The 25,792-nt window shown below is 38.3% G+C and overlaps 1 protein-coding gene and 1 pseudogene across 10 annotated transcripts in view; one reads left to right on the plus strand and one right to left on the minus strand.

Moving 5' to 3' along the window:
• Nucleotides 1-3,911: 3,911 nt before the first annotated feature.
• Nucleotides 3,912-25,792, minus strand: part of SFMBT1 (Scm like with four mbt domains 1) — a 106,345-nt gene continuing 84,464 nt past the window's right edge. For 9 of the 10 annotated variants that reach the window (XM_033132599.1, XM_033132601.1, XM_033132604.1 and 6 more), the window contains 11 exons: nt 22,504-22,630; nt 21,355-21,468; nt 19,125-19,167; nt 17,599-17,663; nt 14,790-14,929; nt 13,843-13,952; nt 12,972-13,147; nt 9,007-9,185; nt 8,583-8,828; nt 7,560-7,688; nt 6,031-6,700 (listed from right to left, as the gene is read on the minus strand). In XM_033132599.1, coding sequence (XP_032988490.1) covers nt 6,560-6,700; nt 7,560-7,688; nt 8,583-8,828; nt 9,007-9,185; nt 12,972-13,147; nt 13,843-13,952; nt 14,790-14,929; nt 17,599-17,663; nt 19,125-19,167; nt 21,355-21,468; nt 22,504-22,630 — 1,470 coding nt within the window. In that variant the 3' untranslated portion in view covers nt 6,031-6,559. Of the gene's footprint in view, nt 6,701-7,559; nt 7,689-8,582; nt 8,829-9,006; nt 9,186-12,971; nt 13,148-13,842; nt 13,953-14,789; nt 14,930-17,598; nt 17,664-19,124; nt 19,168-21,354; nt 21,469-22,503; nt 22,631-25,792 lie in introns of all 10 variants that reach the window. The other variant, XM_033132605.1, reaches the window with a different exon arrangement.
• On the plus strand, nt 9,968-10,229 carry LOC117036968 (mitochondrial import receptor subunit TOM7 homolog; annotated as a pseudogene).

The raw sequence follows: 25,792 nt of genomic DNA on the forward strand, positions 1-25,792 counted from the left end.
TTATCCAGAGAACAAAAATGCTATTGGCTCCCTAGAGCCAATTCTCCAGCCCTTCTCTTAAAATTCACTCTCACCCCTGTGCCTTTTACACAGCATTTTTGCCACATGGGATACTATTCCCTTTTCCCTGCTCCATGAACTGCTACTCATGTTTCAAAGCATGCCTGACCACCCCTTCACACTGCGCTGCCACATTACCTTGTGTGTAGTGTTCCACTAGAACTTTTCAGACTGTTTCACAGCTGAGCGCGAGCCTCCTGAGGGCAGCAACTGGTTTTTATTTACCGCTGAAGCCAACATGGTGCCTGGCACAGAGAACATGCAACAAAATGCTTTTTAAACTGAATTTTAATTTATAAAATTTAAAACTCTCCACAAGTATTGACGATGGGAACATACAGAAAATCAGGTGAAGAAAATAAACAGGTAAGGGAAATTTGCATTAGTCTTTAAAAAGGTCTCTTACGGGGATGCTCAACAGTTAGAGTCCATGTTCAGATGGAACCCAACAAGATGTGTACTTAAAGCAGAAGAGACTGTGGTCGGGCATAAGGAGACTATTAATTGCTGGAAGACACAGACAGATCAAGAAAATATTGCACATAGAGCTGAAAAATGAAGTTTTTGACAGAGCACTGCTCTGCACATCCAGATGCGGAAAAATCCTTAAGCCCATTTCTGCTGTTACAATGGCAAACATAGTGAAACAAGCAGCAGTTCTTCAGAGGTCAGGAACGGAGTCCCTCCAATGTCGGGAGCAAAGTCACTGTGGGGACATTCTGCCCTCCCTACCTTTCCTGAACTGCAATAAAACAGTACCTAAATGTGGAGAGGGAAAAAAAAAGAATCAGACAGCAGGAGAGGGGAGAGAATTCTGGAAAGTTTCCTTTTTATTAAAGTAAGAAGGAATTTTCTCCTCCATTCACAGATAATTCTCTGAGGCCCCACTGGAAGTTTTTTAAAGGATTTACTCCGGCCAAGATGCCTTCTTGCTGTCAAATGAAGTTAAACATACTTAAGACCTGTTTTAATTTTCTCACAATCACTTAAAACTGCCATAATATACAAGTTTATATACACTCTTATTTACAAAAAACAAAACAAAAAACCAAAAAAAAACAAACCCACGCAAAATATTCATCCAAAATAGTTACTTTTTAATCCCTTGAAATATCATCAAACTTGGTGGAAGTTTTTTTAATAGGTATTCTTGTGCATATTTCTCCTTAAGAATACTTTATCCTCAATGCGTAACTTTTAAAATTAAGAGAAAAACAGCAAGCAGGAAGGATACAATGCAATATGCATTTCATTTTGTTCCAAAAACAAGCAGCTTAAAAAAAAAATAAGGACAATATAACATTAAACAAAGTGCATCAGTTCCAATGAGTTAGTATTAGAAAGAGGCCCAAGGACAGTGCTGGAACCAGCCAGAAATCCCACCCTGGCAGGCCTCTGATTGTCTTTAGAAAATACTCAACCCAAAAAAGGAAGAAAGGGGAAGAAACGAGCACTTTAAAATCTCAAGAGAAACACACAAACTATACTTCCCTAGAGACTTCTTGCAAAACCACCCTCAATCATCTGCTTTGGGACTTGATTTGCCCCCAAAGCCTACCCTTATCCTTTCAACATTGTTTGCCATCTTGATTCTGCCAAGCTAGGCATGCAGTTAGATTGAAAAAACCATGTAGAAGCCCTTAGGACTGAGCTCCCACACACCTGAGAATAGGGACTCCCCCATCAGCAATGGTGGCTTCATTTTTCATCAATATCATCCTTTGTCTCCCATGGCTCAGGACTGCACTTTACTGCTGGTGTTGAAGACTTGTCCGGCAAGGCTGTGGCTTCCCTTTTAAAACAGTCCTTTATGATGAGCTATAGCACCAGGACAGATCCAAAAGGTGTATTGTCAGAAAAGACGTAAGGGGAAGGAGTTTTAGGCCCACTTCTCCATTCCTCCCCCCCTCCTAGTTTTGCTGGTTCTTGTGGAAATTATAAGACTTCTGAAACACCGGAACCAAAAAAAAAAAAATCTGCAGTGTACTTCACACCTTCTGTAACTTTACCCCTAAGGCAGCCCACAGAAACAAAACTACCTGTGCAGTCTGGAACAAGCACTGAGGAAACCCCAAGAGAGCAGGTTTGGAACCAGACCCATTCAGACTGTACTTTGAGTTTAGAACTCTTTTGCCCAAACTCCAAGTCCACAGATGGCTTATTTGGATAAATTCAAATTTCCAAAGTATGCACATTCTCACACAATGGGTGAGAATCATCAAAATTCATTAGCAAAACATTGTAAAGTGAATAAAGGAAGAATTATAATTACATGGATAAAATTGATTTCTTTTTGGTTGTGCAGGAGGCTTTGTCCTACAGTTTCTGAGTCTGCACCATGAACACGACACGTGGTTCCTCACAGTGGACCCAGGATCAGACATTCAAATTTTAAAAGGGGGTACCCTGTCCCCACCAAGGTTTATACTTCATTTGTTAGTGATAGCTTCTCCTTCGTCTTCATAAAGCCAACCATTAACACAGAGCACTTTTGAACTTACACACACGAAATATCCTCAATATACAGGACCAGAGTTCAAACCCAGTGTGTGTTTCCACTGTTGAGGCTAAGCTCCTAACAACTCTCTCAGAGCTTCTGTGGGCATCAATCAAATCAGTAAATGGTGTCTTAAATATAACAGTCTTTGGTGAGAGGTGCCAAGTAACAATAAGTGCCTGTGAGTTTTCCTAATGTCCCCATCTAGATCAATCATACCTACTGTTAACAATTCCCTGATGTTTTCTGTATTTCCTAGAAGTGTTTTTTGGTTTGAGACAGAGGAATGATTCTGAGTCCTATGCTACCTAAAGCCTCCTAAAGCTTTTAATCTGTATTGAGATACCACATTAGTGACTGAACTGGTACACGAGAGTGAGTAAAATGTATTCAAGTCCTTGGGAAGCTTTGGTCCTTTTTCTTACAGTGAGAATAATTTTACTTCCAGGAGAAGAGGCATATAAAAGCCAAATAATGAACTGGTTTTCTATGTTTGCCTCTATCATATTCAATAAATAGAGGGTGCCAAAAAAAATGTATACACATTTTAAGAAAGGAAAACTGAATTAAAATTTGTAATACTAAATATATACCGATAACAGAAGGACTACAAGTCACGTTTGACCTCTGCAATTATAAGAGATGCTCCAAGTGGTTATCATTAGCGTCCAGACACTTCTGATTATGGTGAACTACTGCTTGAGCAACGTTGACCAAAGTGGCCACTTGTATACATTTTTGGCACCCCTGTATTTACCAAGAAGCCCATCTTTTCCCAAAATTGGTAACTATCCTTCCCTGACTCCATATATCTGTAATGTAGATGCTAGAAGCCACCTACATTGCTAAAGAAAGGCAGATATGGTAAAAGCCCTCATTAATGCATTCCCTGCATTAGCCACTTCAACTCTGCTTCAATTGAAAAGGATGAAGATAGTTTACAAAGGAAAACAGCATAGTTACCAGAAGCCAACAAAATAGTCAAAATGTCACAGCAAATCTTCGTGTGCAGTGAAAGGTTTCCCTAATCCATTAACATCGCAGTAGTAGGTTAATACTGGTCAGCAACTTCAAGGTCCACAAGGGTAAGACAGTCCATTCACCTGTTTCCAAGCTGTCAATTCAGGATCAAAAATGGATCATGGAAAACTTTCTGACTTCAGGCAGGCTGTAGGGCCAGCTAAAGGTAAAATTCAGACAAATGCAGTGCTCCACAATGCACGTCTCATAAATTTAAGAGATTGGTACCTTTAAAAACAAAGTTCAGGGGGCGGCTGGTTGGCTCAGTTGGTTAGAGCACAGTGCTCGTAACACCCAGGTCGCCGGTTTGATTCCCACATGGGACAGTGAGCTGCACCCTCCACAACTAGATTGAAAACAATGACTTGACTAGAAGCTTATGGGTCCTGGAAAAAGACACTGTTGCCTAATATTCCACAATAATAATACTTAAAAAAAAAGTTTAGCACCTATGTGCAATATACAAACATTTTGCCCCAACATGGTGAGCTAGTAACAGGCTTAAAATCTGGTTCAGAACCACAGGAATCATAGGAATCACACTGTCAGTGCTGTTTTCAGCCCAGCCCCGCAGCTTGATGAAGCAAATAGAGTCTAAAGTTTACACTAAAAAAAAAACAAACAAAAAAACCCCCCAAAAAACAAAAAACAACGCCTGGCATTAAATTCTCAAACAAGTATTCTTATGTAATATCCGGGAGTGGGGACTGACAGCTGCCTGATAAACTCTATCTCAGTATGAGAAGGCCCCGATTCTTCTATCTGAGTCTATCCAAACCAGAGACTACTTAGCGCCATTTGTTTCATGTTTTAGGCACTTTTCACCCTTTACTTGTGAAGGGAGGTGTTCTAAATTCTATGGTTTCTAGAGAAGTCAAAAGAGAGGCAATATAACATATTCATTGTTGCATTTGGTAAATTCCCTCTTATAGAAAATAAATCTCATTTTCCTAAATAAGACAACAATGTTCATTAATTCCAGACATGTTTTTATTCCATTGACCTTGAAGGAACCCTCTTTGCCTTGGTGCCTTGTGTGCTGAGTTCTTAGGAACTTTTATTATTCAAGATACATAGCCCTCTAAAGTCTATCTGCTTAATGCTAATTGTTCCCACGCATCTTATATATGCTTCTCTTCCATGGGCATAGAATTAATCATATTTTTAAAAATTGAGTCTCTAGATAAGTTCAAACATTAACTTTTACTTAAATGAAGCTTCTTTCCAGGTATATCTGGCAGTAGCCTAAGCAAAGAGTTGATGTTTTAATGGTTTGGCTGGAGGACCTGAGTTAAGGTGGTTCATAATTACCCAAGGAAGAGAGGATCCAGACTACAGAGTATTTGTCAATGTCCGTAAAAACAGGTGGGGGTGAGAGGACGAAAAGGAAAAAAGTCACCATCGGTTTACACTTGAAATAATATTACCTTATATTTATATAGCTGTCTAGAATTTACCCAGTTTGCAGTTTTAAAACATTTTCTAATCTTGAAGAGGCATGATTCTATTATAAATTTGCAGGTAACTAAGATAATTAAAAAAAATACACTCAGCAAAGCAAATCATTTAACAGAAGCCATCTATGCATCTTTGTTCATCCCTCAAGGCTGGAACAGTACAGCAAATGCTAATGCTATTCTATAATGGCTAGCAGCACAAGCCTAAGTGAAAATCACCTGTTGTTTCACGTCAACTTGAGCTGGGTCAAAAGAAACACCTAAAAGAAAACCGAATTACTGAGTGGGAATCCTCAGCTTGTAGATTACATTCAATTTAAAGGTTTAACCAATGAAAACTATAAACGTGACTAGGCAAAGTGGTTTTCAGAATCCCTAACCACCTCTTAATCTTTATCCAGCCACTGAGGACACAGTTACAGAAACTCCACGCTCTGCCTCAACTCCCAAACACGTTTTCTCCATTGTGCTTCTACACTACCTACCTGGAGACACTGAGAAAGAAGGGAAAATGGATTTAACTATGAGTCCAAGTAACACCTACTGATTTTTACCCAAAGTAAGGACTCTAGAGATGAAACAGTCAGACAAACAAATGTAAACACAAAATAAAAGCCACTGAAGCCCCTCTGAAAAACTAATGGGGCGAGAGCAATTAAACTGAAATACCAACAATCTTTGAGATACTTCTTAAAACAGGTAGCCCAAGCTGGGTCAAGATGGAGAATGATGACAGTAGTACTTAGATCAGGTAGGTCAGTTAAGAAATTGGTGTAAGTGCTCACGCAATGTTTTTAAGAAAGCTAACAGTGTTTTTTCCCTCCAACTTCTGTCATTTAGTGTTCATGTAGCTTAAAAATGGCATCATACAAAAAAACCTCATACATGGCTGTAAGCTCAATTATCAATAGAGGTAGTAAACAAACGAACTCTTAAGAATAGATTTTGAACTGGATCAAAGTGTGACTATACATTCAAAACCCTAGAGCCATGTCATCATCCCCAAAATGAACTGTTTTAATTTAAAAAGCTCAATAACACAATGATAAGAAGCACTGATGTGCCTTAGGCACAGTCCCAAATCAGCACTGACTTAAAGCTATGTCCTCTCTTTCCAAGAAAGAGAAAGCAGAGAACAAAGTTCATTCTACAATGGGAAGGGACAGAACAAAAAGAAAACAACCAAAAGGGTGCTTTCCAGCAGTCTAGATCATTCTTCGTTTTTTGGCCATGCCACTGGAAATGTTTATTCTTCTGATATCATCAGTCTTTTCTTCACAACCTTTATTTTGTAAAAACTGCAATCTGCTGAACGAGAGATGCCCACATTTCCACTGGCAGGAGAGCCACTTCTGTGCAGTTTTTGCTTCCTCGGTGTGGGTCCTCCTTCCCTGAAAGTGCAAAGAGAGCAAGCCTACACCTGCAGGGCCCAGAGCCCCAGGACGGTTTCAGCTCCATATGTAGAGCAGGTGAAGGATTTGCTGCATTTGTGCTTCATAGATACAGCTCACTTTAGTTGCCATCCTCAGTTGGCAAACTGCTCATAAAAAGCAAACTTGATCCTCTCTATGTGATGGCAAAGTTTGATGGCAGGGCCCAATTTTAAGTCCATGCACTCTTGAACAGTGGGAAGGGTAAGGAGCAGCAAGGCCTGCCCGTCGATTTCCTGTTAAATCACAAAATGCAGATGATCTATGACGTGCACGTGAATGGCAGCTCGATCATGACAGCCCCCACTAACTTTGGCTTTGTCAAAAATCAGAGTCCCTGTGCTTTTCTTTCATTACTTTCCCCCTTTGAGTAAGTATCACATATTTCCTTTTAAATGCCTCTCATTGTCCTCCATACTAATTAATTTTCAGAATTAATAACAGAGTTTTACCAAGGGTAAGAATCCATTCTACAGTTTCTAATCTGCAGAAATTCAGTAAACTAGCCTTGTAGCCAATTAAATGTGTCATAAGAAACATCTTTTTAGACGACTCTTTCTAAATCTGAAAGAAAATACTAACTATAAACTTCAATGTTTCCTACTCTGTAACATTCATAAAAGCCTTATAAGCTCTTCAAAGATGTTCAGTTTTGAATCTCCCCAAGTATCAAAACAAAATTTATTTCAATGATTATTTTTGCCACAGATATTTGTTTCAGAAAAACCGGCCTTAGAATTGATCATGACTTTAGAGCCTAATGTTAAGTATTTTTTAAAACAGGGAAATTGTTATTTCAGAAAAGAGGAGGACAATTCAGCATGGTTTCCTTGATTTTAAGCCACTTAAATATTTGGGGGATGGAAACACATTCTTAGGAAAAATGGGAATGCAATGGCAACCTGCTTCAACTATAGGGGAAGTCAGATAAGTAACTTTTGGACATATTTGTATTCCTAAAAAGGGAACTAAAATAATTTTTTTCTTTTGCATAGAAATATTTTTCCTAAGACTTACAAATAAATTGCGATTGCTACATCCATAGTCCTTTGCTAAAGAAACATATTACTAAAAAGGAAAGATCTTGGTGATTACCTGGTCTAGGAATATTCTTGCTAAGGGAGCACAGTCCGTGGATCTGATGAACCGCACAACATCTGCCACGCTCCACTTCAGGGGGTTACTGTCCAGGTGAAGCCTTTCGGCAACTTCGATCCTTAGTTCCTTCATTCCCCACAACAAAATCAAACCAAATGGGCTATGAGCTATTTTATTCTAAAAAAGTCACTCTATATAAATTCATAACCCCTCTAGGCAGGATTTTAAGTGGTTTTATGACATGATTTCTCCAGCAAGGATGGCCAAGGCCCATACATACTAGGTACTCAGGGAATGGTTGTCTTACAATAAGAAATATCAATGGGGAAGAATTCATGTCCTAGTTTCAGCAGAAATAATTTGGACAATTTAACAGAGGAAAAATCATTTTTAAATCTCTCATTTGTTCCTTGGTCTATTTCAACTCACTCTCCGTTAGGGTGCTAAAGTGAATGGGATGATATTTCCAATGAGAGAAGGCTTAAATTATCAGGAGAAATCATTTATTGCTTCTGTTCATAGATAATATTTAAAAAGCAACACAGTTTTAAAACACTAACTGCCATTCTTTAGTGTTTATATATGTTATATAACAAGCATATAGGTATATGTTAAATATACTGAACAAATGGCTTAACCAGAATCAAAAGGATATTTATTTCTATAAAACCATTGTATTTCTATAAAACTATACATATTATGGAAAAGATTAAAAAGGCAGTTTTCCCTAAACTAAATGACAGTCTACAAAACTCACAATGAAACATTCTTTAAATTAAAACAAGCAGCCACTCTGAGACCTTCCTCCTGATAAGTAGTTGACCTCCAAACAATCCTTGAAACACAAGTAAATCACGAATTAGGAATCATTTAAAAAGAGATCCAGGAAATTCAACTGAAGCCTGTATTAAAATAAGTGGAATGCCAACAGCATTAACGATTAGATTCTAGAGGGAAATGAGAGAGAGAGAGAGAGAGAGAGAGAGAGAGAGAGAGAAAGTGTATTTTTTAAATGGGTACCTTTGGTGAAGGAGGTTTATTCTCATCATCAGAAAATGAAAACGAGCGAAGCTCTCTCTTTCTCCTCTGTCTGTCTGGAGGCAACGACGTGGATATCTCACTTTGGGTGGGAGAGGAGGAGCATGACTTTTTCTCTGACATTTCTGACTCTTCCTGTAGCTCGTCCTGCTGCTCAGATGTACTGTCCTCACTTAGGGAGTCATCATCTCCTTCATCGGGGTCATCCTCATCTTCACCCCCACTTCCCTAGAGGAAAAGGAGAGGTCTCATTGAAACTCAGGACAAACCAGTTCTGGGGCCACAAAACCATCTTCTACTGGCCAGAGATGTAAATTAGAACACCTGTAGGCATTATTTCTGTGTCTGTATTGTAAAGCAGTGATCTCTTGGCTTCTAGACATTATAGGCACATCAGGCCTCGTACCTGGGGAGAGCCCGCCGGGGTATTATCAACAGATGCAGAAGAGCGCTTCTTCTTATGAACGAAAACATTTTTCCGCCTCTTTCTCCTCTTACTGGCTTTTTTCAGAGCACACGCTAAGTTACTATGCCCACCAGGTGGCCTCCCAATTCTTTTACTTTTCTTCTTTCCATAGTAGTGTGCTAAATGTGAATGATAAAGAAAAATGAAATAATTTCATTATTTTTGTGCACCTCAAACTACAAGAGATTCTATCATTAGCACAGAAGAAAACAGGTACTGTATTTGATTCAAGTTTAAATTACAGACAGTGGCGTAATCTTAATTGTACAGACTTCAAATATACTGTTTGTACTGATAAAGGCATAAACCTGAATCACCCTTCCCCATCAGGACACAGAATATCTCCATCCACCCAGAAGGTCCCCAGGGTCCCTTCCTAGTCACGCCTCTTCATCCGAAGCAGCCCTTATTCCGTTTTTCATCACTACGGGTTAGTTTTCCCTCATCTATGGAACCGTGCAGTAGGTACTTTATGTGCAAAGCTTTTTCGACTCAGCATGTTTTTGACTTCATCTTTGCTGTTGTGTGCTTAAGTGGCTCATTCCGTCATATTGGTGAATAGCAGTCCACGGTATGACTATGCCAGTTTATCCGTTCTCCTCTTGATGGGCACCTGGGCTGTTTACAGGTTTGGGCCATTATTAAGTTGCAATGAACATTCTTGTACCAGGCTTTTAGTGGGCATATTTTTATTTTCCTTGGATAAATATCTAGGAAGGGAACTGCCAGTTCATATGATAAATGTATGATTAACTTTTAAAGAAACTCAGTTTCCCAAAAGAGTTATATAATTTTACACTCCCACCAGCAATGTATGAAAAATGTAGGTGCCCTACGCCTTTGCCAGCATGTGACATTGTCAGTCTTTTTCATTTTAGCCAATCTAGTTGATACACAGTAATTTCTCATTGTACTTTCAGTTTGCATTCCCTGGTTCTTCCTGTGCCACCGGGGTTGTCGTCATGGTGAAGCTGAGCAAAGAGGCCAACAGGCTGCAGCAGCTCTTTAGGAAGGCCAGTTTGCCCTTCACTGGGGCTTTATTCCTCTCATGACTTACCTGGGATTTAAGAGGGGTGCAGATCTTGGAATGCCTGAGCCAACTGTTCTGAGCTTACTTTGGGGATAAAGGACTATTTGGTCATCTGGATTTGGAAGCAATCAGTGGACAGTAATATGGAAGGTGTGCACTGTGGCTGGGGTAAGAGATGGGACATGGTTCAGACGCTCACCAATTGAATGGCACAGGGCTCTTCTCACATGCATCTGTGCCACTCACGTGCATACTGGAACCTCTCCTGACTTATTCATGATAGACTGTATCAAAATAAGTGTTTTCAACAATGTTAAAAAGAATTTGCATTTCCCTGAGGACTAATGATATTGAGCATGTTTCCATGTGCTTATTGGCCATTTGCACATCTTTTCCTGTGAACTATCTATTCAAGTCTTACTCATTTTTTATTGAAACATATAATTCACATAACATAAAATTCATCATTTTAAAGTGTACACATTCAGTGGTTTTTAGTATATTCACTGTGTTGTACAACCATCACCACTATCTAATTCCAGAACATTTTGTTCCTCTTTTTGTGTTTTTAAATTGAGGTAACAGTCACGTAACATACAATTAACCATTTAACAATGTAAGATTCAGTGGTATTTTGTGTATTCACAATATTATACAATTACCACCTTTCTCTATTTGCAAAACAACTTTTTTTATTGCGTTGTAAGAGTTTTTAATATATTCTGGAGACGTTTTGTTAGATATATATATTTAGACTATTTTGTCTTTTCCTTTTTATAAACGGTGTTATTAAGAGATGTTTTCAATTTTGATATTTACTCATTTTTTTCCTTTATGTTAGTGCGTTCTGTGTCCTCTCCAAGAAAGCTTTGCCTACCCCAAGACCTTCAGGAAATCCTCCCTGTTTTCTTCTAGAAGCTATATAGGTTTAGCTTTTACATTAAGTCTATGATATATCTTGAATTACTTTTCATATTTAGTGAAGTAGGAGCCAAGGAGTTTTGTTTTTGTTTTTTCAATTTGAATATCCAATTGTATCAGTGCCATTTATTGAAAGAATTTTCATTTCCCATTAAATTTGTCATCTTTATTGAAAATCATTTAACTACATAAGTTTGGCTCTATTTCTGGACCCTCTATTTGGTCCCATTATTCTATTTGACTATTCTCTCATCAATACCCAAATCTTGATTACTATAGCTTTGTGGCAAAACTTGAAGTCAGACAGACTAAGTCCTCCAACTTTCTTCTTCTTTTTCAGGAATATTTTGGCTCTTCTAGATCTTTTGCATTTTCATATAAATATTAGAATATAGAGATAATTCCAAAAATGAAACATATACACATTCTAGTTCTGTAATATCAAGTAATCAAGTAATATCAAAATATAATGTAATTTTTTTGCAAAAAATGAATTCTAAAGGATATACATTCATTTGATGTCACTCACATTGCTAATTGGAAAAAATTATAAAGACTCTTTCCTAATATTTAAGCTAATTTCAACTATATCATTGTGAAAAATAAATTCCGACAAAAAGCATTATAAAATCCACATATCTTCCAAAGGCTCAAAGTGGTATAGTTATGTATACACTTATATGAATAGTGTATTTCATAATTGCAATTTTGTTTTGGCAATTTACTAAACTAAGAATCTAACACAATTCCTGCCCTTAAAGAGTTTACAATCCAATAAATATAAATAGAAACAAGGTTAGACTCTCATGATTTTGTGATTTGAAAGCTCATCAGGCTAAATGTGGACCTTGGACAGCAACATCAGCAGCATCTGGGAACTTTCTGGAAATGTAGACACTTGGGCCCCAGATCTGACGAATCACAACCTCCATTTAATAAGATCCTTAGATGATTTGCATGCATATAAAGTTTAAGAGGCACAGAATTAGAGCTCCCTAAAAGCAATCTTCAAATTTAACAAGGGAAAATGCTCCTCTGTATTAATTTCCCCAAGTGACAATTTTGTGTTTGGCTTGGCAAAGTTCTATATTGGAACTCTCATCCTGTATGACTTGTTTTTTGTTGCAGTTTCACACCAGAGGAGATGTGCAATGAGAAGGAATAGGTGTTGTTATGACAATTCACAGTGAGGTCCACAACTACCCCCTCCTATGTTTGCACCTCTCAACCAGGGTGGCTCCTTTGCTGGCTCCCAGACACTAAGCATGTTCCTGCCTCAGACCTGGAGTGTCCTCTCGCTGAGCCCTATCCAGGACATTTTTACCCCATGTCTGCACAGCTGGGCTCTGGCTTCCTTCAGGAACCCCACCCTGACTGCCTGACTGTGAAGAGCACCCCACCTCCTAGCCTTCCTCACTCTCCTACTTCGCTTGCTCTTCTTGCCTCATTTGCCTCTACAGCACTTACCTCTCTCTACTTGTTCACTTGTTTACTACCTGTGTCCCACATTAAAATGTAAACTCAGCGAGGACAGGAACTTTTTTCTTTACTATTATATTCCAGTACTAGAATAGAGGCAGCACACAGTACACACATAATAAATACTTGTAGACTGTATGAATATGTATCCTAAGAGATGCAATACCTAATTTATATACATGTTATATATAAAAGTTGGCAAAATCCGGCCCATGACCTGTTTTGGTATGGCCCTCAAGCTAAGAATGGTTTTAGATTTTTTAAAGTATTTTTTAAAAAGTGAAAATAAAACAAAACAAAAAAGAATATGGAACAGAGATCACATGACCCACTGCCAAAGACATTTATTATCTGGACCTTCACAGAAGTAGTCTGCATACTTCTGCAATATGTGATTGTCTGCAAAATAAAAACTTTCCAGGATATAAAGTATGGTCAGCTGCTATAGTGAACAAATTTGAAAAAGATGACTCACTATATTTGGTCTTTGTAAGTACAGAGCAGTTCTCAGAACATTTATCCAGAACCATCCGTGGACCGAAAAGGTTGGGACAGCACTCCAGTTTGATACAGGTCTGTCGACAGAATTCAGTCACCCGATCTGCTGTTTTCACTATCTCAACAGTAGCCCGGTAACTCTTCCCTTTGTATCTGCCATTGGAAGACATCAGATACCAAGTTTATTGGACTAATGATTACCCAGAGGAAAATCAAGTATATTAACAGACTTAAAAAATATTTTTGCTTGTTAGAATATTCTATATCTTTTATATTTTGAGGACTCTAAAAACAATATAGAGTTCATATATTTTGTACTTAAATCAAATTTATAATCTAGTAAGCTATGACAACTAAAATAAGGTTCCTGTTTTCTGTTCCTAAGTTTAAGGTTTTCAAATAGCAACTTATACACTAACTACTAAAAGAAAATTGACTTTCATTAAGTCTTTCTTTACCCTAGGCAGTGATCCTCAGTTTGTGGTCCGCATACCAATATAACCTGCCAACTATCACCCATCCTTGACAAGACCAGGTCAGAAAACAAGAGTAAATGTTCGTAAACTATTATGGTAATTTGAAAAAGCAATTTTATGTCTCTTAAATCTAATTTAAAAATTGTTCTTATACTTTATGCCTTTTAAATTTCCTATTTCTTGTAATTCATTTTTACCATATCTTATAAAGGTATTGGAAACTTAAAAAAGAAAACAAACTAGGTCTTTCAGCACCAATACTGAAGAAGCACTGCCTGAGGAAACATAAGTATTCTATTATTTTCTGTGGAAGAACTGATTCTGTGATTTGTTGAGGATGAATATGCATCAAAGGCAGAGGAGCCTACTCACTTGGCTTTTAGGACTTCCCCACATCCATGCCACACAGAGTCTTTGTCCAGCTGCAGCTCCCGAAGGACACGGCTGGGTTTATAGGCTGCATTGATGAGTAAAGTGAGGACCTAAGCTCCGTGTTTAAAGCAAAAACAGGAGTTGGGAAGGAGAAAAACAGACCATTAGAACCTTGCTATCCCCTAGCACGTCATTTAGGAGATTAATTCTAGTGATATTAATTAACAAATGTTAACAAAATAATAATACTGAAATATGACAGCTGACCAAAGTTGCAAATAAGAGAGTAACCAGGCCCTCTTAAATATTCAAAACATTATTGTCAGATAGAAATAGGCACCACTAGTTTAAAATTACTCTAGCATATGCTTCCAAATCCTCTCCCAGTCACAGTACATACAGAGAACTGTATTTGTTTGGGACACTGTGTAGACAGCTGAGTCTTCTTGTGGCTGCAAGAGTCTGGCCCAGAAGCTCCAGCCTCCCCAGACCCTGCCTTGCCAGCCTAGGGGCTGAAAAGTTCAGTACTCCTCACATCTGTTACTTGCAGTGTGGCACCCTGGCTGGGAAGCTCGGCAGGTCCAGCAGATGTGTAGCTTTCTCACGGTCCTGGGTTACAGCCTCTCGGTCATAGACTGACTGTTCTCAAATTCACTGAGGAATCTGAGAACAGTGCATCTACGCTCTACTCACAGTTCTCATGTGGTCTCTGATAGAAGACCTTTCTACACTGATGGAGGTGAGCCTGTCATATAGAGAACTGCTTAGGTTAATGTTCCCTGGGGGGCAGAAATAATTATGTGCCCAGTTCATTGTCCAACATGATTCAAGTTAATCACTTCTGATAAAACCTAGAGTTGTCACATCAATGGCAGGCAGACAGATCTTTGTATGAGTAAGTCTATGAGACTGCTGTGAAATTCTTTTGCTCTAGGCCAGAACCTTACCTCTCTGAGGACCAGAACACAGTTCCCGGGTCCTACACACTGAGGCAGCTCAGCAATTCTTCCTTTGTTAAGATATGGCCCTGAGAAGCAACGGTGGTTGAAGTATATCTTTGGACAGCAATATTTTCCATTAATCATAACTGGGAAATGAAGAGAAACAAATAATCAGAACAGAGTCATTTTCCATTCCATTTCCAAAGTTGGATTACTTGGGCGGGGGGGGGGGGGGGGAAACAAGCATATCCACCATTACATAAAGTTAGGAATTACATCTTTTGAAGCTTAACACGTTGGCTGAGAATGCCCTTGAAATACTTCCATAAACTTTATTATAGAGCTTATCACTCTGCTGAAATCAAAAGATGTCCTGAATTACGTGAAAATTAACTCCTGACTTAATGTGACACTCTTCCAGAGCCTTATACTTCTATCAATAAAGTGGAGGACTTACTTTAAGAACCTAGGATGATTCCTGACAACTATTTAAATAGTCTATTTTGGAATATTTCTAGGGAATGATAATATTATCCAGAACTACAATTTATCCCCTGAAACCACCAAACAAACCACAATGATGGTAGCCTTTGATGGTGTGAGAGCCCTCCCATTTCTGGGATTCCTTGGAGAACTGAAAACATGTTGTGATAACATCTCTAAATTCTTTGAGTACTGTGGGGTATAATTGGGCCTAGAGACCCCTCTCCAACTGCTTTTCTGTATAAATACTGTACTCCAACATAGCGGTTTTTTTCAATCCCTTCACATAGTGCTTGGCAATCTAGCTACTGAATGTAAAAAATTCACAGACACTAAAACATTTCGTATTCATATCAAGCAGGGAGAAACTCTTCTGATGGACACTGCCCTGTTAATCCAACATTAAGTGAAGGAGATGTGTGTGTACACTGCCCACTGCTGATAGGACCCTGAAGTACATAATGTTTACTCTATTAAGAATGTAGTCTTAGCACAGTGGTTAAGCATGTTGGCACCCACTTCTCTATTTGAACTGTACCATCCAGATCGCCCTCTTAAGGCACTTATGCTCCCTGCTGTTGGCAATGTTGGCAGTTTACAGCTCTCAGTTTTAAGTCCATCCTGGAATTACCCTCAGCCCAGGGCTGCCCTCAGTAGGAGAGCCACCCTGCTGAAGGTCCCACCCTTTGTGAGGTAGAGGGAGCAGCAGCGTACTTCCTGTAACGACCAATGAAAGAGTACAAGGGTGTGGACACCACACCTCAATTAGGGATGACTCTGAGTGGCTATGCCAGTTCCAAGGCTCCCTGGAAGAAACTTCTGTTACAATTGCACTATGGCTCAACTTTTCCCTCTGCCCAGTCCTGCTTCCTTTACCCCTCCCAGGAACTGTTCCCAAAAGCACTCCCCAATGAGACTCCTACATATAAATATCAGTCTCAGCTCTGTTTCCAAGGTAACCTGACCTATTACAAAACCCAAACCAAAAAGAACATGGCTGTGGTCATATGGGAGGTATCAATGTCTTAATTCTTTAGTTTCAGTAGGTATTAGAATGGCCAGTAATACATCAAAAATAAGGAGTTATACAGTCTTGATCCTCTGTACATAAGTGACATAATGAAAACGCACTGGGTAGAAGAGACAAAAATGCAGGTTTTGAATTTGAGAAAGATTTAAGTTCCATTTCTGACCCTTCTACTCGTAAGTTGTGTGACCTCTCTTTGGTTTCTTTTCTTTTCTAGGCATTTACTAAATACCACTGAAATGCCTAACCTGTGCTAGAATACACACAGCCAAGATGCTAAACATTATACAACCAGCAAAGGGGGCCCAGGTAGTTCCAGGGAAGAGATGGCTGGACAAAAGGATCCTTGACTCCCTTATCAGGCAGTGACTCTGGGACAATCTGTTTTTCCAGCACTTTATTTTTTAAATTGTGAAATATACACAGGGTGCCAAAAAATACATACACATTTTTTAAAAAGGAAAAAACTGTATTAAAATTGTAAAAATAGATACTGATAACAAAAGATGAATACAAGTCATTATATACATTTTTTGGCACCCCCCAGTATATACAAAGTATGTATATCATAAAAAGGGTGTAAAGAAGAATAAACATCTACCGCTCAACCACCCCACCTAAGAAAGAGCTGCCTGGAAAGTGCCAGGTTCTTTTTTTTCCCCCTTCTTCCATCCCCACCCCACTCCACCCCCCCCCCCCCCCCAGTTCAAGCCATTGTTTCTCAGTCTAGTTGTGTAGGACACAGCTCCCTGGCTCATGCTGGTATTATGAGCCTTGTGCTCCCCCGCCCCGGCTCAGGCAGCCAGGGGCCACTGGCCGCTCATGGCAGCACATGGCACCCCATGGCAGCCAGTGGCAGCTCACGGCAGCCCAGCTCCAGGTAGAGGTGTTGTTCACAGTCTTAGCTGTAGAGGGCGCAGCTCACTGGCACATGTGGGAATCAAACGGGCGACCTCAGTGCTAGGAGCACGGCGCTGCAACCACCTGAGGCACGAGGCCGGCCCCAGGTTCTTTACCTAAACTAGGGGATAATATTGACTTCCAGAGATTTTGCCACCCAGTGAGTGATCAGTAAAGAATAGCTACAATTATTACAAATGCACAGAGGGATCAGCCTAAAGATAATTATTAAACTAAACTTATTACTAAACTTAGACAATTATAACTCTTTAAAATCACAATTAAGAGACCCCTCTATAAAGCTACATCCTATAAGTCAAATGTATTGTTTTAAGTTATTTTCAGATATAGTCCGTTAAAGAAAACTACAGGTCCTCTTTTCCCTAAGATTGCATGAACTTATACCTGAGTCTGTGGAGTTCAGCTCCTGATTCTTCAGGCCCTCATGGACAGTCCTCGAGGATGGTATTCTGGGTCAAGAAAATGCAACAACATAGTGAGATAATCCTTAAAGTAAGTAAAGTGTGAGGGTTAGTTTCCTTCAATCTAAGAAGAAAGCAAATACAGCAGATTGCAAAGTCTGTAACAGAAGGTCCTTCTTTAATCACACTTTCTTTTTCCTTTTTTTTTTTTTTTTTTTTTAAGGAGGGCCCATCTCACAGTGGCCCATCCGGGGATTGAACCAGCAACCCTGGTGTTATTAGCACCACACTCTAACCAACTAAGCTAACCGGCCACCCCTACTTTTTTTTTAAAAAACCATTGTTTTTAAAACTATGTACACAGTCTAAGGAGCCAACAACATGTAGACAGTGCTGTGCTATTGCATGTTCAAATGAACTTTCATTCAAGTAAGTAATAATTATAGAATTTCTTCTGGGATTCTTAAACGACAAGTAGACTTCTTTTTTTTTATAGTCAAAGAAAGAAACATTTCTTATATGTGATCAGTTTTCTTCTTCCATCAGTTTCAAAATTAAAGACACAGAATATCATATAAAAAAGACAATCACTCTCTTTCCAGCAATCACTGTAAAAGGCTAATTCATCTTCTTAGAATATTTCCTGACTAAAACTTTGGATCACTCTTGACAACAAAGACAAGGTAAAATCCAAGGCCCGATTTTTGTCATTACTATCTCACTTTGCTACCTGGTGGAGAACTCTGTGGCCTTTCTCACTACTTCTATTATCAGCTTCATTACTCACATAGCCACAAAAGCAGCTACAATTTATACAGAATTGCTATAAACTGAATTGTGTCCCCTTAAAATTCATATGTTGAAGCCCTAACCCCCAATATGACTGTGGTTGGAGATAAGGGCTTTTAGGAGGTAAATAAGGGTTGAGCTCTAATCCAGTAGGATTGATGGGCTTATAAGAAGAAGAGAGAAAGATCTTCCAATGTTTAAAAGAATACATGTACACACACAGAAACCCTTATATTTTTAAGGCACCACTAATCAATTGCTTCTCAAACACTATTATGAAGATTTGTTATAAAGGAATTCCTGATGGGTATTCCTTCCAGTGTGCCTCTTTTTTTTTAGAGTTGTCTTCTAGCTGAAGTTTTTTTTTCACTGTGACAAATCATATCCTAATTTACAATTTTTGCTCTCCCTTAACAAACTCCAGCATAGAGATTCTATTTCCTCTCTTATTCAAATGCCTTCAGGCTCTAATAGCCAAAGAAAACTCAATTTGGGGAACATCTTGAGAATGCATTTTACCCTTTTGTATATAATGCCATTTTAGGAAATGCGTATACTGTAAGGAGAAGTATGTAAACTATCAAAAGCAGAATTAAACGATTATGCTTCCATGTGAGAAATTAAATATGAGGAGATATATTCTCTTAAATAGTTATTTCTTTTTCTAGATATTTTAACTTTCAAACGTCAACCATTCAAACATACTGTTATATTACTTACTGTTTTTCTGGCTGAACCACTGCAATCTTCCTTTGTTTGTGTACTATAAGAAGAAAACAAAAATATAAATGTCAAGAAATATTAATAGAAAAAAGTTATATATATACATATATTAAGATAATAGCATATTTAACCCTGGTCATAACTAACAAGTACTATAAATAAGTGCTGATATGTCTGAAAACTAGACTAAAACACATTTTCTGGCTAGGAGTCTTTAAACAAAGACCAAAAATAGTATTTTCAAGGCTCCCTTGGGTCAATAAACTCGTATAAATATTTTCTAAGCAGAAACAGATATTCAAAAGAAAAAGTGGTTTTGACATGGGTATCAACACATTCTATAAAGAAAGCACCGTCTTTTCAACAAATGGTGCTGAGGAAACTGAATATCCCCATTAATGAAACTGGATCTTTACCTTACACCATATACAAAAAGTAACTCAAAATGGATCAAAAACCTAAAATTAAGAGCTAAAACTATAAAACTCTTAGAAGAAAACATAGGGGAAAATCTTCACGAAATTGGATTTGGTAATGATTTCTTGGTTATGATACCAAAAGCACAGGCAACCAAAGAAAAAATAAACTACACTACATCAAAATAAAAACTTTTGTGCATCAAAGGACACTATCAAGAGAGGTAAAGGCAACCCACAGAATGGAAAAAAATATCTGCAAATCATATATATGATAAGGAATTAATACCTAGAATATGTAACAAAATCCTACAACTCAACAAGGCCAAAAAAAAAAAAATTAAAAAATGGGCAAATGACTTGAATAGACATTTCTCCAAGAAGATACACTAAGGGCCAATAAATGCAAATCAAGACCACAGTAAGATACAACCCCACACCCACCCAGACGGTTATTATAAAAAACAAACGAAAACCCCAGAAAATAATAAGTGTTGGGCAGAATGTGAAGAAAGTGGAACCTTCATACATTGCTGGTGGGAGGAAAAAAGGTGCAGCTGCTTTGGAAAACAGCCTAGCAGTGTTCAACATAGTTATAAAAAAACCTGTACACAAATGTTCACAGCAGCATTATTCATAATAGCTAAATGGAAACAATCCAAATGTCTATCAACTGATGCATGGATAAACAAAATGTACTATACCTATACAATGGAATATTATTCAGAAATATAAAGGAATGAAGTATTGATAAATACTACAACAATGAATAAACTCTGAAAAAATTATGCTAAGTAAAAGCAGTCACAAAAGACCACATATTGTATGATTCCATTTATAAGAACTGTCCAGAACAGGCAAATCTATAGAGATGGAAATTAGATTATTGTTGCCTAGGACTGGAGGTCAGGAGGTAAAGAGGTGACTGATTGCTAAGGAATACGGGTTTCTTCTGAGATGATGAAATGTTCTCATATTGACTCTGATGTTAGTTACACAACTCTGAATATACTAAAAACCACTGAAATGTATACAGTAAGTCCTCAACACTGTCGATAGGCTCTGCAACTTTAAGTGAAATAACGTATAATGAAACCAATTTTACCACAGGCATATTGATATAAACAAGAGTTAAGTTCCTATGATATCTCATCAATGTTATAATGAAACAGCATTGAAAAACTGAAGTTATTCGAGGACCTGCTGTACTTGAACAAAGCAAATTTTATGTTATATAAATGGTATCTAAATAAAACTTTTTAAAAGGGGATTGGATGTCACTTTGAACATTAGGTTACAGAAATACTCTGGCTTGCATCTTGCTCAACCTCTCTTACTTTCTCACTTGCTGGCTGATGGAAGCCAACTGCCATGCTGTGAGCTCACCCTATGAAGAGGCCCACGTGGCAAGAAATCGAGGGAAGCCTCCAAACAATAGCCAGCAAGGAACGGAGGCCCTCAGTCCAACAGCCCAAGAGGAAATGTACTGTTGCCAATAATCATCTGCGTAAACTTGGGAGCAGATCCTCCCCCAGTTGGGCCTTGAAATGACTAGGGCACTGGCTGACAGCTTGATCACAGCCTTGTGAGAGACTCAGAGCCCGAGGACCCGGCTAAGTTGTGCCTGGAATCTCAACCCACAGAAACTGTAAGATAATAAATGTTTGTTGCAAAAAATAATTTCCAATGCAGAATAACTAGAACATCACTTTGTTTTTTTCTGAAATATGCCGATTCATGCTAATTGTCAGCAGCCACAAAACAGATTATTTAACGATCAACCCTCTGACCCAGAAATAGATGAAAAGTACCTCGTGCTCGGCGAGGAGCACTGAGGGGATGGCCATTGGTTTCACACCAGCCCAGAGGAAATATATCCATGGATTCCACACTCACAATACATTCAGGTATGGGCTTCTTAGAACCTGTTCAAATTAAAAAAAAAAACATTTTAGACCATTAAATAGCCTTCTTCATAAACTACTTCCTAGATAATCATGTCTACTGTTGCAGTAACACAAAGTCTCTTGAACAAATTCCTTTTACACAGAAGCCATACTTTTTCAGGTGTGACAAACATTAAGCAAAAAAGTAAACTTTCTCCCATGCATAACTGTATAAAGACCAAAATGGGTAGTAAATATACAGTGTGACCCTTTAGTTAGGGAACAGCAAATAAGCAACTGGAAGTACCAGTAGTATCATTCAGATGGTTGACAAATCATAGTCAACTCCATGAAATAACTGGAAAACAAAGGCCAAAGTGACAGTTCTACTCAATGAGAACATCAGTTGTAATACTTGGGGACAAGCCAAAAGGTAGACTAGTGAATTTAAATCAGGAAGTAAAGTAGGCAAGTTGTTCAGCAGGGGCTGCACAAATATCTATATTCAATACTGTCTTTGACATCTGTATTAAATGTCAATTCTACAAACTGGAAACAGTAGGTACTGAGTCTATCTGGCAGCTGAATAAAAATGAAACCCAGGCCATACAACAGTAACTGCAGCACTGAGTACTCACACAGTGCTTTCTGTCCACAAAGCTGTCCAATTTTTGAATATTACACTTTCAGTATAATGTATCTTTTTTATTTTACATATTTTTTTGGTTCTAATGGTTAGGGGCAACCAAAATATTATCACTGAAATAGCTAGTTATTAATGCTTATATTTTGGTCACATCAAAATATATGCTATTTGACTTAATTATTTCCCTTTCAAGAAAATAGGGGACTCTGTACTGAAGGCTTTTTATTCACATTCATTTCCTAAAATTTGGAAGTCAAGGACAGGAAAATAAATTTTTAGCTTAGAATCTTGCATTATAAATTAGAAGTCTCTGAACAAGACGCCTATTCAGCTACTCGATGAAGTTTAGCAAGCCCCATTACAGGGGTGGGCAGGAAAGGCAAAAAAGAGTGGCCTCAGGAAGGCTTCTCCGGGGCCCTGGCACTTACCCTCCAGCTGGAGCCACAGGTAAGAGCCCCTCACTGCAGTAATGGTGGCAATGCATACTTCTTCGGGGAGAAGAGGGTTCACTGCCTCTAGCTTCATGTTCTCCTTAAATTCATGCTCAGAAATTGTCTAGAAAATAAATGGATCAAATCCAAATACATACTAAGTATACCTCATGTGTTCATCTGAGACACCTTTTTCAAGTAATATTTAATCCTAGAGTAACACTTTAAGGCTATACATTTATTTTGCTTTATTTCTTAATGAACCAAAGGAAAAATGTCTGTCTCTCTTGATGTTATAGGCAGTCTCTGAAGTCAGATATACCTGCACACAGGTAGCAACCTGCGTGACCTACCTTCTGTGTAACTTTCAAGCTGTGTAACTTCTTTTTGCCTCAGTTTCACCATCCATCAGATGACACTGAGAACACCTATCTCACTGGGTTACTATGAGGTTTCAACAAAATTAAGTACCTAAGGCTCTGTATTCTGAACCAAATGGCTCTTCAAACCACTGCTGGTTTGCTTCCCCACCCATAAAGGGTCCTATCATACATAAACTGCCTGGTTTCTACTTCTATGTGTGTCATAAAAGGCAGTCAGGATAAATAATGCTTATTAACAAGAGAAAGGGGTCATTTAAAATATATTTTAAAAATTTGCACCTTCTGGGTCAAAATAAAGAACTGAATTTCTGTATTTCATTGTTCTCTCTTCCTTCTGACAACTCACTAAAAATATAGTGTTTTTTTTTTTTTAAAAGACATAAACCTACTAGGATGGATATAATGGGAGAGGAGAAATTTTATAAGCTAAACGTGAGAATAGCGTTCAGAACTTAGCTGATTAAAGAAATGTGAATCCAGGATGGCAGTGAAGAAAGCTAAGAACTGGCGGCACCGAGTACTAGACAATAAAGAGTAGAAAATAAATAGTCAAAATAAAAAGATTTGTTGAAAACATTTAAGAAGCACTTAGGTCATGCTGTTGGTTCCTTCACTTCACATCCAGGGCAACTTTCCCTTCCTCTCCCCTATAGAAGATGAGATTTATTTTCCAGAGAGGTTAACACACAAGATCCCTGGGCAGCAGGACACAGGAACAGTTCAGGGCATGCCTGCAGTGCCCCAAACAGGGGTTTGCATGTGGACTGTGAGAGGTCCAGCCCTTGTCTCTGTCCTCCAAGCAAGCGACTGGAAGAGACTTCTTGTAGTAACATAAGCCCATAAAGAAATACAAAAAGATATGGATTTAGTTGTCCCCAACAAATGACCACCCAGATTCTACCCTATAGAGAAGTTCACGGTTGACAAGCCCCCCAACATACTCAGAACTTCCAATTAGCTTCTTCTTTTAGTCTCCCATTCTTAAATATAAGCAAACAATCAAGAATTACCAGACATCTGAAGATATGAAACTTAGAGACAAAAACAGACAAAAAAAGCAACTTGGAGAAAACCGATTATGCAAGAAAACATCCAAAAGGCAGGGGTAATTAACATTCCACTAAGTGATAAGAAAAACTATTACATCCTTAAAACAAGAATAATATGTTATTAAAAGCAAATATTCAGAGTATAGTAATAGTTCTGGAAAATCAAAAACGTGATATTAAAAATCAAAAGAAAGATTGAAAGATAAAGTTCAGGAAATCTTCCAACAAGCAAAGCCAAAAGACTAAGAAACAGGAAACAGGACAACAAAGATAAGAAAAGTAGAGGTCTGATCCAAATAAAATGCACACAAATAAATACATACAAATAAAATTCTAGAAAAAGAGAAGAGAGAAAATAGAAGGAAGGAAATCCAAGAAGAGATTCAAGAGAACGTCCTAGCACAGATAGGCATGAGTGACCCAGAGAATGTGCTCACTGAGAACACAGTACGTGGACAAGCCACGGCGCCTCACTGTGAAACCTGGTGAGAAAGAGATTCTATAACCCTCCAGAAAGGGAGTAAAAGGCAGATCGTCTACTCAAGGTCAAGAATAAGAATGGCTTTCAACTTCTGGACAGCAATACTGGAAGATAGAAAACAATTGAGTAGTGTTTTCAATTCTCAAGTAAAATAACTTCTGACCAAAAATTCCACATTGAGCCAAATAATCAAGTTAGTAGAATGAAGACATTTTCAAATATGCAAAGTCTACAAAAATTTACCTCCTTTGCATCCCATTTCAGAAAGCTACTGAGACAGGCTCCATCAAAACAAGGGAGGAAACCAAGAAAGAGGAGACCATGAGATACACAAAACAGGTATACAAAAACAAACAAAAAAAACATATAAAAAAATCCCAGATCTTAAGAAAGGGGGGAATCAATTTCTTCAGTGCAGTGAAGAGCAGGTTCCAGGATTAAAACTACATGAAGCCTAGAGAGCAGCCCCACCGAGGGAGAGAGAGAACGGCGGTAGCTAAGAAAGATTAAGAAAGATGTCTGTAAGAAAATATTAGAAATGACAGATTTCCTACATCAGGGTTATCTGAGTGGCCATGGATGTGAGGAAAAGAAAACATGACTAGAGAACATACTGCAGTTTAACCTTTCTACCCTAAAATACAAAATAAATAAATAAATAAATAACTTTAACTAGAAAAAAAATACACAGGTCTAGTTGGACCAAAGAGACTTCTGGGAAATGCTACAGGGAGGCTACATGAGTCTTTGGCCCCAGACAAGGGACTATGACCCAGGCACAGGGGCAATGGTGCTTGTGTTCTGAGCAATCATCTCACTCAGGGCCCATTTCCCAGGTAGATGGAGCCAAAGCAACATGTGCTAACCGCAGAACTTGACACACCTGCAGAAGTGATTAGTTGCATAAGGATTCTGCATTCATATTGTTTCAAAGCATCAAAGTTGTCATTCTACTGAAAATCATAGGGTATATATTAAACGTAATTTATGTAAGAAAAGACTCAAGGGAACAGTAGTTGACAATCTATACTCAACGGAAAACCCTTACAAAATGATTACCAAACGAATGCATATTTATACATCTTAAATTAAAATAGATTGTTTCATCAAAAGATGATTTCTTGATTTATCTGACTTTCAATTAACCCACTAATTATCTGTCTGACAGTCAGATAAGGGAACTTCTGCATATATTATTCACATCTCCCCCACTTCTCAAATAAATTCAATTTCATAAAGGTGTGGGAGGGATGACAGATTTCCTAATGTGACTGCCTTTTTGGAAATAGACATGAAAGGCTACTGGGCTGCTGGTTGGCTCAGTTGGTTAGAGCACGTTGCTACTAACACCAAGGTTGCCGGTTTGATCCCCG

This window comes from Rhinolophus ferrumequinum, chromosome 17 (genome assembly GCF_004115265.2).
Source record: "Rhinolophus ferrumequinum isolate MPI-CBG mRhiFer1 chromosome 17, mRhiFer1_v1.p, whole genome shotgun sequence".
NCBI classification, from domain to species: Eukaryota; Metazoa; Chordata; class Mammalia; order Chiroptera; family Rhinolophidae; genus Rhinolophus; species Rhinolophus ferrumequinum.